The sequence below is a fragment of the Hippopotamus amphibius genome, chromosome 1 (genome assembly GCF_030028045.1).
Source record: "Hippopotamus amphibius kiboko isolate mHipAmp2 chromosome 1, mHipAmp2.hap2, whole genome shotgun sequence".
NCBI lineage: Eukaryota > Metazoa > Chordata > Mammalia > Artiodactyla > Hippopotamidae > Hippopotamus > Hippopotamus amphibius.
In genome coordinates this window covers 31580880-31596022 of record NC_080186.1, presented here as the reverse complement: position 1 = coordinate 31596022, position 15143 = coordinate 31580880, and the positions used below count along the sequence as shown (strand labels likewise).

At 56.9% G+C, this 15143-nt stretch overlaps 1 protein-coding gene across 1 annotated transcript in view; it reads right to left on the bottom strand.

Annotated features, from left to right (window-relative positions):
• Positions 1–57: 57 nt before the first annotated feature.
• The window catches only part of BMP8A (bone morphogenetic protein 8a), a 40245-nt gene continuing 25159 nt past the window's right edge, over positions 58–15143 (bottom strand). The window contains exons 4-8 of the mRNA XM_057706198.1: positions 8878–9072; positions 8044–8123; positions 7371–7481; positions 3302–3490; positions 58–3059 (exon numbers count right to left, since the gene is read on the bottom strand). Of these exons, the coding sequence (XP_057562181.1) occupies positions 3341–3490; positions 7371–7481; positions 8044–8123; positions 8878–9072 (536 nt within the window). The 3' untranslated portion in view covers positions 58–3059; positions 3302–3340. The remainder of the gene's footprint in view (positions 3060–3301; positions 3491–7370; positions 7482–8043; positions 8124–8877; positions 9073–15143) is intronic.

Genomic DNA, 15143 nt, shown 5'->3' with positions numbered 1-15143 from the left:
AGGCAGAAGTCAAGGGATGGAATGCTACTGCAAGTTATATTCCCAAAGAATATTTAATAACAGAAATGTTCAAAATACGTCATTGACTGAATAATTCAGATCACCAAGCAGTGCACAGGGCACGATCCTAACTTTGTAAAATACCCATATATTCTGTAAAAAGACAGATAGCTATGTGCCAAGGGAAGAAGACGGGAAGGAATTATTAACAATGGTTGTCTCCACGTGGTGAGATTGTGTGTCTGTATTCTGTTTTTTACTTTCAAGGGTGTCCCCGACAAACGTGTAATATTTTAAGTGAGAAAAACGTTTTTGTTTTTATTAAAAGAGGGCCAAAAAAAAAAAAAAAAAAGAGGGCCAAATATTTGCTCACGTCTTCCCAGTAAGAAGAGAAACCCCGGAAACTTCCCTGGGGGCCCTCACGAGCAGGGCCGTGGGAGGGGCGGGGCGCAGTGCCGCCTCGTGCTCCCTGCCGGCCGGACCCCTCCACACGGAGGGGAGGGTACAAGTCCAGACCTCATCCCAGGAGATCACCAAGTTTTTATTTTTTAGGAAAAGCACAGCTTTGAAATAAATACAGCAGCACCTCCAAGGGCACATCCTGGGAGGAACAGTTTTTAATAGGAAGGCACACACATGAGAGGCCCAAATTTGCAAATTCACTTAAAATAAGGCCACTAAAAATGCCATTCATTCAGCACACGTGTGCAGACACCATGCCAAGTGCTCCAGACAGACCCGACCCCCACGCTCGCCTTGCCAGGGCAGAACCAGTAGCTCGTTCTATAGAGGAAGGAGCCAGCTCCCAAATACACAGCATGGTCAGATCAACAAGAGGCAAAGCCAGGACTTGTTGCCAGCAGGTGTGCTGGCTACAGAACCCACCCACTCCTGTCACAGCCTCCTGTCCTATGAAATTATAGGGAATTTCTTGACGCATGTCACCCACTTCCCTACATAGAGACACACAAGAATAGGGCTTCACGCAGTGAGCTGGCATCTGGGCCGGGATCACGCTGCGGTTGTGAAGACGTGCACTGGGGTAAGGCAGACAGAGCAGTGTGCCCCCCACGGCGTGGCCCCGGGGGCTGCTGTTCCTCTGCACCTGCCCTCCCCGTCAGTGTGTGCTGTGCGGCCAGTGGACCTGAGGTGACCGCCCTTATTTATGCTTCTCATGTGCAGCCTTGACTGTGACCCGGACTGCCAAGGGCAGCCAGATAAACACCAGCTTTCTGTCCTTATCTCCCTTCTCTAAAGCCTTTTCTGTTTGCATTCATTTGGTGGCCACCTGGATGGCTAAAGGTGCTAGAAGTGTCAGGAAGGCCACGACGCTGCCCTTTTGGCTTTATTGCACGAAAAGGGAGTCGTTTCACAATCCGTGTGTTCCTTATGTTCTGCACCTCCGATGGGCAGGGCAGGCTACATCTTCAAAACATCCACTTCACAAACTTTCCTGGCGCCCCAAACCATGCCTGGCTATGTGCTTAGGCACTGAAGAAACCTAACGGACATTTGTCAAAGGTTTCCAAGCCTCCGCTGTCCTTGAAGTTGGGAGGAGAGAGCTCTGAATTAGGGCCTTGCAACAGGCAGGTTTCGAGTCCTAGGACAGCTGGACACTTAGGCTGTGTCTTGGCTCTGTGAGAGGAGAGGGCCAGAGTGGCAGGCGCATTCTCGGGCCTTTTGGAGATGTGAGAGTCCTATGTATGTCTTCATGTCAAAGACGGGACACAAGCCTGAATCAGGAAGGGCATTTGCCCAGATATAAGGCAGGTCAGTGGCTGAACTGGAGCCAGAATACAGGTCTCCTGACATTTGGGCAGGTACTTGGTCCACTCACTGTCAGCCTGAGCTCAAAGCCCCAAGCTCACGGGGAGGGTATCTTCCTGTGCACTGGCTCCCAGAGTCCCTCCCAGGCCCAGGCGGAGGGGCAGCTGTCCCGCAGCAAGGCTCCAGCCTCCACCCCTGCTGCCAGACCTGTGCTCCTGGAGCCCCTCCTCAGGGCGCAGAGCGAATTCCAGGGATGCACGTCCTGGGCTGTGCCTGTGGGTAGGGGTGGGCCCAGGATCTGCTTTTAATGACACAGTATTTCAGGGTTCAGGCAGCTGGACTCTGTCTGCTCCACCAGGTAAATTACAGGCTTACCAAGTCAGAAATCAAATAAACACTCCAACTGCCAGTGGCCGCTCCAAGGAGCACAGTGGTTTCCGGGAACCTCCCCACCCAGCTCGGTCTAATTGCTACCTGTCTGTCTCTCCCTTGGGACAGGGGCCTTTTCTTTGGCTCACAGGCCTCAAGAAACAGGAAGGGGCTCCTGGGCACGCAGAGTGACACAGACTTGGGTGACCAGCCTGCTCTTAACCTCCTGGATGCCAGCAGACGAAGTGCCCACCCTCGCCCCACGCCTGGTGCAGTGGACCGCTCCTTGGCATGGCAGGAGGGGAAAGCAGTGCACTGGACTCTGAATGGCTGCTGGCTGCCTGGAGTTGCGTGCTGATGGCCTTGAGGCCATGTCCAGGGTCAGTGGAAGAAGCGCCCGTGTTCGGGACTGATGGCCATGGGCAAGGGGATAGGCAGGGGTGGCATCTGGGCTGTCTGCCAGCCTGGGCCATCCACTGCAGCCACGTCCTTGCTTCTGCTAAGACTCCACTTTGTCTCAGTGCGAAGCGCCACGTGGAGAGGTGGAGGGACCTGGAAGCCCTCAAGGTTCCTTGCTTCTCTGGGGGTCATACCTCTTCCCCAGGCAGGAGGAGGGCAGGTCCAGAGAGGGAAGATGTCCCCAACCGTTTCAGCCTTAAGCAAGAGACCCATAGTTCCTTTTCTAATGTGCTAACTGCCCATAGGCCAAGTTAGGATCCACGAATACACCGTACCCAGAGCATGTGCTTGTCTGACTGTGCCCCAGAAACACCCAGTGTTGTGCTGGGAAGGGGCAGAGCCCTGCTGCCCACACCCAGACACGTGCTGAGTGGGGCGAAGTCCATCTGCCAGCCTCAGGCTCCAGGTGCTCTCAGGCTGCCCCGTGTCCAACACAGTCGGTGAGGGATGGCCAAGGACAGGTCCTAAGATGGAACTTGGAACTTCTGTGTTGACCGCAGCCCACATCAGCCCAGCAGGGTTGGGTGGGACAGTCTACCACACACCCCAGGGGGAGGGGGCAGAGGGTTCTGGAGAGGACCAGCTCCTGGCAGGAGGTGGGCAGGGCAGGAGGTGGGCAGGGCAGGGGGGCCCTCCCTGCCGCCCCGCCTGAGCTGCGACGGCCCCCGGGCTAACCCCACCGCACCCCACCCCGCGCAGGGCTGACCTGAGCCGGCGGGGGCGGCGCGGCCGGCGGGGCGGGGTCTCAGTGGCAGCCGCAGGCCCGGACCACCATGTTGCGGTGCTTGCGCAGGATGACGTTATTGCTGCTGTCGTAGTAGAGCACGGAGGTGGCGCTCAGCTTGGTGGGCGCGCAGCACGCCTTGGGGACGGCGTCCGGCTTCATCAGGTGCGCCTGGCGGGGAGGGGGCGGCGGGCGGAGGCGTGAGAACCGCGGGCGCCTGCCGGGACCCCCGTCGCCGCCGCCCGGGCTCCGTCTCCCCCCGCAGCCGGGCAGGCGCTGGCGCGGGCGCTGCCCCGGCCCCGCCCCCCTTCCCCGGCCCGGGCGCCCGCCGGCTCCGGCCACGGCCCCGCCCTCCGAGGGGACGCGCCCGGCCCCGGGGGTCCCGGCGCGTGCGCCCGCCCCTGCGTGCGCTCCCGCAGCCCCGCGCCCGGGGCCCCGCGGCTCCTCGCTCGTCCCTGCGCTGCGGCGACGCCCCCGATCGCGCCGCGTCCCGGGCGCTGCTTCCCGTCCGTCCGCCCCTCCGGACTGAGAGCCGGCGAGGGTCCCCGGGACACCTGGCAACGCCCAGCCTTCCAGGCTCACCCCTGGGGGCTCCGACACTGTTGTTTCTCAGAGCACCTCCACGCCTCGGAACAACTTCTAGGCAGGGACTGTTCTGGGCGGATGACCACCGAGGGCACAGGGGCCGCGGCACCTGCCCAGTCGCACGGCTGACCCGGCGGGGACCCTGCTGCCCTGCTTCAAACAGCGCTACCCCCAAAACGGCCCGCCTGAGTGAGCTGGTGCAGCCTCTGCAAAAATACTTTTATCCGCGGACTCGGCAGAATGCGCTGCCGTCCATACTGGACTCCGCAATGGGGCCCCACACGGCGGCCCCGCGAGGCAGCCCCCCAGCCTGTCAGGGGCCGGAGGGAAAAAGGCACCTGCTTCTACCCCTGGGGACCTGCCAGCCTTCACGGAGGCCGCTGAGCAGGACCTGGATGCAGCTGTCTGATGGGGGCCCCTGTCTGGTGCCCTGGGCCCTGGTCCCCAGAGCCCAGCCTTGTCCCGGGAGCCCCAGCTCTGAGCCAGCCTGCTGCCAGGACCGGCAGCTGGGCATGGGGCTGACTTGGGACCCAGAGGCTCTCTGAGGGCCCCGGGGGGAAGGTGAGGCCTCTGTGGGGATGTCCAGCCAGATTGGGCTGTGGGGGTGCGGCTCCCCAACTTCCCAACCTCCACATGGGGAGGCTGGGCTTGGCTTTCAAAGGCCCACGGGAAAGGAACCAGGCAGCACTGCCCATCTGCGCCGGCTGTGGGGCTCTAAGTCGCTGGAAACCCGGGAGGGCCTTTCCTGGGTCGGGACCCTGGAGAGAGGAGTTGGCACCACCGGGGTGCAACCATTCTAGACCCGTCCACCCTAGATCAGAGCTTCACCAGGGGAGTGACAAAGAGAGGATGGCCTTTTGTTCCATCTGCACCAAACAGATTGATCTGGAGTCTGATGTGCCATTCCATTCAGTGCGCTTTTAAGCCACAGGCGAGACCACAGCAGAGGTTCTGTTACTTATTGACTGTGCATCCTTGGGGAAAAATCATGCCTCTGTGGGCCTGAGTTTTCTCCTCTGCCAAATGGGTATAATGGCAGTTTTCTCACTTCCAATACACATATATCTCAGACACATGCCTTGTGCCAACCCTGTTCAGGTGGAGCACATAGAAATGTCCCAGACATGGTCCCTGCTCTCATCCTCAGTGGGGAGGGGGTTGGGGAGGGGAGGGGAAACAGGGGGGACATTCCAGTGGAGGAGCAGGACCCACAAGAGCAGTACCACGATCACAGCAGCCCTCCGAGCTCTGGGAGCGTGAGCGCTGGAGACCGACCCTGGCTGGGAAGGACCCAGAGGCGAGGCTGCAGGGCGAGCAGGAGCTGGCCTGGCCCGGGGTGGACAAGGAGGCCCAGGGAAAAGGCAGGGAGGTGAGGGCACTGGGACGTGGGCTGCGGGGATGTCAGGGAGGTGGGCATGGTGGCCAGGGAGGGGCCCTGCGTCGCAGGCCAAGGGCTCAGACTTCCTCCCAGGGATAAGGGATGTGATGAGGAGCTTCTTGGCCATGAACTAGGTGGTCAGATTTGTGCTTTAGTGCCGCTCCCTGGCTGCTGCATGGGGAACACAGGGGGTGAGCCTGGAGGGAGCTGCTTCCTCCTCTGGAGCCCCCGGACACTCCAACCCCCATCTGCCCCCTCCCCTCCCACCAACGCTCCTCATCCTGCCCGGGGCTCTCCACGGAGGAGCCTGGTCCTCGTCCACCTCCTGACTCCACGGTCTCCCCAGAGAATCTCATCTGCTCTCAGGACTCAGAGACCACGTGTGACGACGTCTCTCAAATTCAGAGACTCCAGACTTACATCCATCACCCTCCCCACTTCCCACGTGGGGTCTAGCAGGGCCTCACACAAGTGGGGGCCAAAGCAGAACCACTGATTTCCTCCAATCCCTCCTCCAATCCAGCGCCATCACTGGGCCCCCCACCCCGCCTCGTCCTAAGGAGCTGGCCCTCACCTGGAGGCCCTGGGCTCCTCCCCTCCTGCCTCTACTGTCCACGCTGCCTGGCCCACTTCTCACCCCACCGGCCACCTGGTCCTCCTGTAGGGACCACAGCAGTTCCTCATTCCTCCCTGTCTCCTCCACACTCCACCCCCCCTCCTACAGTCCATCCTCCCACAGCCGCCAGAGATACTTTCAGAGAGTAAGTTAGATCAGGTACTGCTTCTCTGAAACCCTGCACCAGCTTCTCAGTTTACCTGGGATTAAATCCATCACCTGCCACCTTTGAAGAGACCCCCAGGCCCTGTGTGAGAGGCCCTGCCCACCCTCAGCCTCGCCTCCCTCCATCCCCTTCCCCTCCACGCCAGCCTCCCTGTGGACCCTGAGCCCACCCAGCTCACCCCAGGCTTCCCCTCCTCACGGGACCCATCGTCTTGGTGGTTCCTTTCTCGTGTTCACTGACCGTCTCCCCAGAGGGCAGCCACTGCCTTCATGACACCCAGCACAGAGCAAGCACTCCCTCCTGTTGACTGACAGCCCCAGGAGCTGAGGGGTGAGGCTCTGCAGAGCCAGGGGACCAGCCCTGGGAGGGGCAGTGCCGTCATCGCCCTGTGCCCCCGTCACAGGGGCTGAGAGAAGCCCACACGTGGCTCATCACCCTGAGCTTCTCCAAGGAAGGCGGCTCCCGGGGGTCCAGCAAGCCCATGTGACCACTGGGGAAGGAGGCATTTCCCTGGGCTGCAAGCTGCGTTTTTAACTCGTTTACTCTCCCGCTGGGGCATCACCTTGAGCAACCTCTAACTACAGGGTCCAGGGCAACATTCCAGAAAGATGCCTCAGCACAAGAAACCACTGAAAACACTTAGCAATAAGCAGCAGCAACAATGGTTCTGTTAGAAACTTTTTCAGCACTTAAAGTTACCCCAGACGCCGGGGCGTCCCAAGCCATGAGATCTGTAGAAACACACAGAGCCGAGAGGGACCCAGGAGAAAGAGCCAACGGGAGAGGAACGGGAGGGGAAGGCAAAGGCGGAAGGGCACGGGCACCCGGCGACTCCCGCGCAAGGAGGGGGCAGACCCCACACGTGGGTCACCCACCCCCACCCCGAGGGCATGTGTCACACAGGAGGCTGAAAGCGCCAGTGAACACGTGCCTGTGTGTGCTCCGGGCGCACAGGTAGCCGAATGGGATGCCCGCCTATCACGCACGTGCTGTGCGTCTGGCCACCAGCAGGACGTGCACGTCCCCCATGTGCGCGTGTGAATGTGTGCACACGAGTCAGCGAGAGTCTGCTGCACGTGGGTTCAGGTGCCCGGGACGGGGGGTGGGGGGCAGTGTGTATAGAGCGGCCACGTGGGGGCCAGTTTCTGTATGGCTGTGGGGTTTCCCTGCGCGTGCACGCAGGAAGGTGTCCGCGAAGAGAAAGCTCCCTGACACGGCAGGGCTGCCATCACCTCCTGGCTGCACGCGCCCCTCTCCCCCGCACACCCCTCCCCCAGGCATCCGGGCAGGAGGACGCGGTACTGACCAGGGACTGCAGGATGGCGTGGTTGGTGGCGTTCATGCAGGAGTCCAGCGGGAAGGAGCACTCCCCGTCACAGTAATAGGCTGAGTAGCCTTGGGGGGCGATGACCCAGTCCTGGGGGAGGGTAATGAGAGAAGGTGAGTCCCATCCGCGTGCCCCTCCCCAGCCCCTCGGTCCAGCACCTGTCACAGCACGACTCAGGGCTGCCCCTCACCCTCCCGCAGCCGCAGGGCCCCTCCACCCACCCTGGGGCCCCTCCCAGGGCAGTGTCCCCCAGAGGCCTGACATCCACCCGAAGACCCTCAGCAGACAGGGCTGGGCACGAGCTCCGTCCTCTTCACGCGCCACTGACACTCAGCTTCGTCCTCCCCAGGCCGCCCCCAGTCACAGCAAAGGCCAGAGTCACTGCCCACCCTGGCCTCCGCTTTCCTGCTGCAGCTCTGACATTTTATGGCTGAGATTCACTCATTCAGTCTTCAGTTTCATGGTTTTTACCCAAAAGCACTTTTCACTTCAAAAAGCAACACATTCTCCCTTTAGAGAACTTGGAAAACGCAGAGGAAAATAAAACATAAGAACATCAAAGTCCCCCATGATTCTACCTCCTCTTGGACATACACTTGCCATCTTCAAGGTGGGGGCTGTCATTTAGGAAAGAAGGAAAGTCAGGAATTACCAGCCAGCCCAGGTCCTGGAAGCTGACATAGAGCTCGTGCCGACGGCACACCTGCCGGCCGTGGGAGCCATGGACGTCGTCTGCAGGGGACAGAAGGGGCAAGGTCTTTGCTGGGGTTCCTGCTCTGTGCAGCTACCACGGGGGGCTCCCAGGGCAGGGGACACCCTGATGGGCACATCTGTTGAATTCATGAGTGATGGGAAACTAACGCATTCGGTCTCCTGAAGCCCATCCCTGCAGCTCTGCTGGGGCCGTGACCCGGCTCAGGAACCTTCAGTGGCTGCAGACGGCTCCCCACGGTCGCAGTCACCACACGCCCAGCCCAGCCTCCCCTGACCTTCAGCCTGTGGGCTCCCCGTGGTTCAATAAACAGCCTGGGACCCTCAGCTGGCCCCTCCTCCTTTCCCCCAGAGACACCCGACCTCATCCACCTCTCCAGCCACGCCCACTCCACAGGACAAGTGGCTCCCACTGAGGCCAAGCAAAGGCCAGCTCCCCATGAAGGAAAGGAGGGCACCAGGGGGCCCGGATCCCGAAGGGTCTCAGCCTGGTGGGGTGACCTTTGCACAGACTCCTGCAGGGCACCCGGGGCAGTACCGAGGGCCACCAGGAGACCCGGGCGGGGCCTGGTGAGCCAGGGAGGGCAGAGAAGGGACTCTGGGGCGGCAGGGGCAGCGAGGGCAGATGCTCAGAGCCCTGGAGACAGTGCCGTGGCCGGTCCCCAGGGTGTAGGGGCAAACGGGGTCCCGAAAGGTGGCTGGGGGGTGACCTTTGGCCTGACCCCACTGAGGCCAGGAGGGTTCTGTGCCCCCCGCCTGGGGTCCCCGACCTCACCGAAGATCCCCGGCAGCTTGTTCGGGGGCGGCAGCTTGTGGGTTCTTTCCGGCGGCCTCCTCTTCAGGGGCCTCACCGCCCGAGGGGCTCGGATGGGGCCGGGGCGCGCCCTGAAAAAGGTGACCACGAAAGGCTGTCTGGAGTGTGGCGCCTGTCGCCCCAGCAGGCCGGCCAGGCCAGGATCCACGCTGCGCCCTGAGACGGAGAGAGCAGAGAGGGCGCTCACTTGAGGGCGAGGCCCTGCACGGGGACACAGCAGGGACCTGTCTGGGGGCGGGCCGGGAGCACAGAGGCTGAGGCCTCGGGGGACCCACGGGGCCTCGGTTTCCTCCTCTGAAGACCCGAGTCCCAAGTCCAGCCCAGCCCCCGGCAGGCAGGTCTGCAGGAGGCGGGGAGGGGCTCGCCAGCACAGGGTCAGGATTACTGATGGTCGAGGGCACTGCCAGCTGGGACAGCGCTTCACGGCTCTCAGTCAGGTCACGTGACGATCTCAGCCGGTCTTCACGGGGACACTGGGACCCATCATTTCACTGAGAAACATCAGAGCCCCTCAGTGACGGCCCAGAGTCCCACTGTTGGGGACTCTCAGAACCAGGGTTCCCACCTCCGTCTCGGGGCTCAGAGACCCGAGTTCTACCTTCCTCCCCATGCTTTCTGGGGATCAGTGTAGGATTTATGACACCCGGCTGGTGGGAGCAGCTGCCAGGACGGTCTTGCTCTGCTGAGCACCGCCCAAGAGCAGGCCACTCACCATCTCCTGATGCCCCCAAAGGAGACCCTAGGCTCAGCAGGCGGAGACATTTACCCCAATCCCAGAGCCAGGTTCAAACACGTGCATCTAATTCCAAAGCCCAAGTTCTTATCCATTCTTATCGATTTAAGTCCTTAACCACTGGGTTTGTGGTTTAAAAAGGAAGAAAGAGAGAAAAGGCTGTGGGCAGAGACATGATTGGGGCCTCGGCCTGGGAGTAGTGACGCTTGTAACAGTGGGATTTTCCCCACAGCCGCTGAAAGCCTGAGGATGCAGGAAAAACACACTGATTATCCCTGGAAAAGTCAACTCTGTACCATCTTCCTGTACCTCTTTGTATTTCCAATGACCTCTTGTTTTTAATTGTCAAAGTGATATAACAACTGTAAAGAAACTTAGAAAAAATATCACCCATTAAACCCTTCCCCCACAACATGTCATTTTTGTTTTTCAGGGATATTTTCATATGTTAATTTAAACTGTGAGCATAACAAAGAAGTCGGTATTTTTTCCCAATTTTTCCACATAAACATTTTCTTGGTTAACATTTCAAATGTATAAAATGCCTTTGAGAAGACACATCTTAATATTTAGGTATCAGTTCATCTTTAGACATTTAGCTTATTTCCTGGCTGTCATCATAAAGATGAGAATGTGACAGAACCTTGTCACTTCCTTGCCCTGTGGAATTTTCTCGGAATAAACAACAGGCACAGGACCACAAGTTAAGTTTCCTAAAACACAGGGTGGAGCATCCCCTTCCATGCACATTTCACCACAATGTTGCAACCCTGGTGCACAGACATGTACACACACACACATATATGTATGTGTACACACACACGTGTGCACTGATACAGCAGATGTGCATATGTGCACATACTAAACATCCATGTGCCCCTATTGTGTCTCATGATCCCCCACTGCACAACTCAGGTCGAGGACATCACCTGCCCCATGCACGGCCCCGCTCAAAGGTCAGCCCTTACACAGCTGTGCTTTAGCCCAGAGTCCACTAAACAACTAATCGACCGGAGACTAACCTTGGACCTATGACATCATCTGCCACAAACATGCACTGGGCCCACCGAGGTGCCACTCAGGGATGACGCTGCTGAGACAGGAGCTGACGCGGAAGGGGCCCGGGGAGAAGCCGTGCGGGGAGTGTAGGTCATGGCACGTCAGGGTCATGAGAAAGGGCAGGCCTGTGAGGATGTGGAGCCAGAGACGTACAGCAGCCCCGCCGCACAGGGAAAGGCCCTCGAGGGCACCAGGAGGAGGCCAGGGAGTGACAGGGGCAGGCGGGCGGCTGTCGTCCACACGGCACTGGAGTGGAGCTCCACACCGGGCAGACACGTGGGGCGGCCTTGGCCCAGCAACCTCCAGGCCTGTGTGTGCTGCCACCCTGTCCTGTGAGTCCCTGGAGAGCCCTGTCCTCCAAGGGGCCAGGGAGACCTTCGGTGCCCCCGAGGCTGTGTTCACTGTAGGCTTTTCTTTGTGCAACTATCTGGTCAAAGATTGTATTGGGGTTTCCTGGGCGCAGAGAGATTGGGTCTCAGGGCAGGCCTGGGGTGTCCAGGTGGTGGCCCCCAGGCTGCCTGGCTCTGGCAGGACCCTTTCCAGAAAGCAGAGGCAGGAACTTCAGGAGCCTCTGGGGCCCAGGGTCCCTGCTTCTAGACCTGACGTGTGAGGGTGCTGGCAGGCACGCTGCCCCCTTTGCAGGTGATGTGGGATGTGTGGCCACACTTCAAGTTGGGGACCACACTGTGCCTCCCCACCCCCGCAGGCCTGGACGAAGGTGCTGCCCCTCTGGGCCAGGAAGCTCCCCAACACCTCCAGCCTCCGCCCATTACTGCGTCTGCCCCATCAGGGCCCAGATATCTTGGCCGATCCCTGGACCTATCCCTTCCCCAGGGATTCATGTCCCCTCCCCATGGGCCGGGCCAAGATTGCTCCCATCCCTCCCCAAGGCCTCTTTCTGCTCTGGGTGCCACCTGCCCCTTCCCTGAAGCCCCTGCCCCACCTCAGCCTGCAGTCATGCATGTGACCCTAATGCCACGTTGAAGGAGAGTTAGGATGCCTGGCTGAACCCCTTGGAGGGAATCCAGCCATGGCCAGGTGTGCTTCTGTCCCACAGGTTATTTCCTCACCGCATGAGAACTAGGAACTCAATGCTTTTCCTTCTTTCTATTGTTTAACAGCCCCCTAACTCATCTGTTTCTGGAAACCTCTGCCTCTCCCAGGCTGTTGCTGGAAGACTTCTTCTGACACTGAGAGCAGATCAGGTCCTCCTCCCCAGAAGTCCCAGAACAGAAGGTGTCACACAGTCCACTCAATGACATCCATCCACTGCCCACCTGGTCACGGTCCCCTGACATCCTGTGCCTGTCCCCTCATAAGCACTGTCTCTCCACTCCAGGATCTTGGCCTCCCATTGGGGTGAGGCTTCAGGGAAGCCTCTCTGAAAAGCCTTCCTTGACCAGCTGGAGCTTCCTGTTCTTACCCACAAACTCCCATCTGTTGCGTGCAGCCCTAGAGCCTCACCGAGACATTGTGGGCTCCATGGAAGGCCTGGGTTTGAACCCTTCACACACACACACACACACACACACACACACACACACACGGAAACTCAGTTTTTTCTGTTTAGTCTGAGACTGTGGATTCAGGATGAAGTACCTCACTGCCCCTCATGAGTTTCAAGGGAGGATGAACAAGAGACTGGTTTTGGCTCTGTAACAGAGGAGAAGAATCTAAGTGTCTGTGCTGGATGACACAGGAATACTGTGATTTGAGAGGAGAAAACCCATCTAAGTCCACTGGTCAGGTTTCTAGAAGTCCTCCCATCCTAAGCTGCAGCCTTTGGCCACACACAGGCAAGCTGTTTATTCACAGAGGAGACTTCCCAGTGGGATGTTGGCACCAGCAGTCTCTCCACCTTCAGTTGCTCCTATTTCCAGTTTACTGTCCACCTTGACGATCTTGCTTCCCTTCTAGAGACATCTATTTAGCTACAAGGAGGAGAAATGTGGGGGGCAGAGGAAGTGAGGCTATAAGGAAAGGAAACTTAGAGACAAAATGAAAGGCCCAGAAGAAAAGTCAGACGGGCCAAAGGAAAAACATCTTTCATTCAGACTGCACTTCTCCCAGTTACAAATTCACATTTACGTGTGTATGTTTTCATGGTTCTAGTAAAATGGTGCCTTACGTAAACTCTGGATGGAGCTGTTCTGCAATGGGGATGAGGCAGGTGCAGCCTAAGCAGCCCGGCTCAGCCATGCAGTGGGCCCCTCCCCCAAGCAAGAAGCTGTCAACAAGCCACCATTAGTGGTCCCCCTGAGCTGTTGGTTGGCACTGCAGTAGTCCCCTCCCCCTCCTCTGTATAAAAGGAGCGTGAATTGGGCCTGGGACAAGAGTCTGCCATCTTCTCAGTCTGCTAGCTTTCCAATTAAAGTCTTTCTTCCTTGCCCCAACAGTGTGACTCCTGATTTATTGGTCTGCTATATGGCGAGACGTGACAAATTTTGGCGAGCCAGCCAGGGTCCTTGGTGCGTGTGGCTAGGCCCCGGTTGGGGAATTTTCAGGTAAGGCCCTAGCAGCCGTCAGGACCACTTGTCCTGTGGATCTTCCCTTCCAAATTCCCTGAAGAAGCACCGACTAACCCAGCACTTGGCTGCTGAAGCAGGGAATTGACATTTGGGAGCTAACGAGCTCCATATAGTAGGGTAAGGAGCTCTGGTGTATACAACTGGGAACGTGTTCCCCTCTCAATTTGGGCTTTTTCCACTAAAGGAAAAGCCAATTTGTTCATTTGATTGGGGTACCCTGTTGGTGAGAGGACTTGTTGTTGGACCCTGACTTGTGAACCAGTTCATTGGCTTTTGTTTTGCATTCATTCATGATGGAATCTGTTTGTGCTTTTAATATTGGAATTTGCTTGCGCTTTTTGTGTTTTGTTGCTCTTGAACTTATAAATATGGGAAATTCCCCATCTGTCCCTAAGGAAAGCCCTTTGGGGCATATCTTAAATAAATGGACAAAATATAACTATGGGCCTATGACTAAAGAACAGATGATATTTTACTGTAATAGTGTGTGGTCCCAATATGTGCTAAGATCAGGAGAGCAATGGCCCTTGAATCACTCACTTAATTGTTATACAATCTTGCAATTCGAGTTGTGTTGTGAAAGAGCAGGTAAAAATGATGAGATTCCATATGTAAAAGCATTTATGTTATTATATCAGGAGGAAAAGAAGTCAGAGGGCAGTTGCCTTATGGCATAGCAGTCTAAAGAGAAAAACCAGGGGAAAATCTGTTCTACATAAGGGAGGAGAGAAAGTGAGAGTGGGGACATGTTATTTCAAAACTTACACCCCCCTCTAGGGGGAAAGTGGTGGGGGGAGGTGAGATGAATTGGGAGACTGGGACTGACATATATACACTAATATGTGTAAAACAGAAAATAAGAATCTGCTGTATAACACAGGGAACTCCACTTCACTGTACAGTAGAAACTAACACAACATTGTAAAACAATTATACCCAGATTAAAAAAAAAACTTACTCCCTGCCTCTGGCTGGCTGGGCTCCCCAACTGGCCGAGCAGACTGCATTGGCAGTTGTTCCAGCCTCCTCTTCCCCCATGCCACCAATATATTAACCATCACCTGTTTCCCCTATTTATGGGGATCAATTAGAAGTTTCTATGTTAACCTCTGGGGCATATAGGCCTGGTGTGGTGTCACTACCTAAGATGTGACAGGGCACACAATTTGGACCAGGAGTCACTTGTGGAACAGAGCAATTTCCCTGATATCCCATAGGAGGCTTTAATGCAGACACCCAACCAGCTGGGTTTCCATGGGATGCAGAAGCCATTCTCAACATCAGATTTGTTTAATTGGAAAAACTATAACTCTACATTCCAAGAGGACCCCTTCCATATGACTGAACTTTTCACTTCTATTTTTGCCACTCAGCATCTCTCTTGGGCAGACATTCACACTTTTATATATATGATGCTCACTGGGGATAAAAGAAGGATGGTCACTGACAAGGCTAGAGAGGAAGCACACCAGCTTCATCTAGCAGATCCAGGTGGAACTCCAGAAGCAAATCTGGCAGTTCCTATTGCTGAGCCTAACTGGGATCCTAATGTTGGAGATATGCCACACCTAGAGCATTATAGGAAGTATATCTTAGTGGGTCTTCAAAAGGGAGTACCTACGAAAAAGAGCTTATAAACAAAATTCAGGAGATACACCAAAAACCCAATGAGCATCCATAAGAGTCTCCAGAAAGAATTTATCAAGCTTACAGGTGCTGCACTGATGCAGACCCTGAGGTCTCCGGAAATATAAGAATGGTAAATATGACCTCCATTGGGCAAAGCACCCAGATATAAGAAAATTACAAAAGTTAGATGGTGCATTTGGAACGAACCCTTCTCAATTGGTAGATGTTGCTTTTAACATGTTCAACAACAGGGAACAAGGACAGTAGCAAGAAGATGC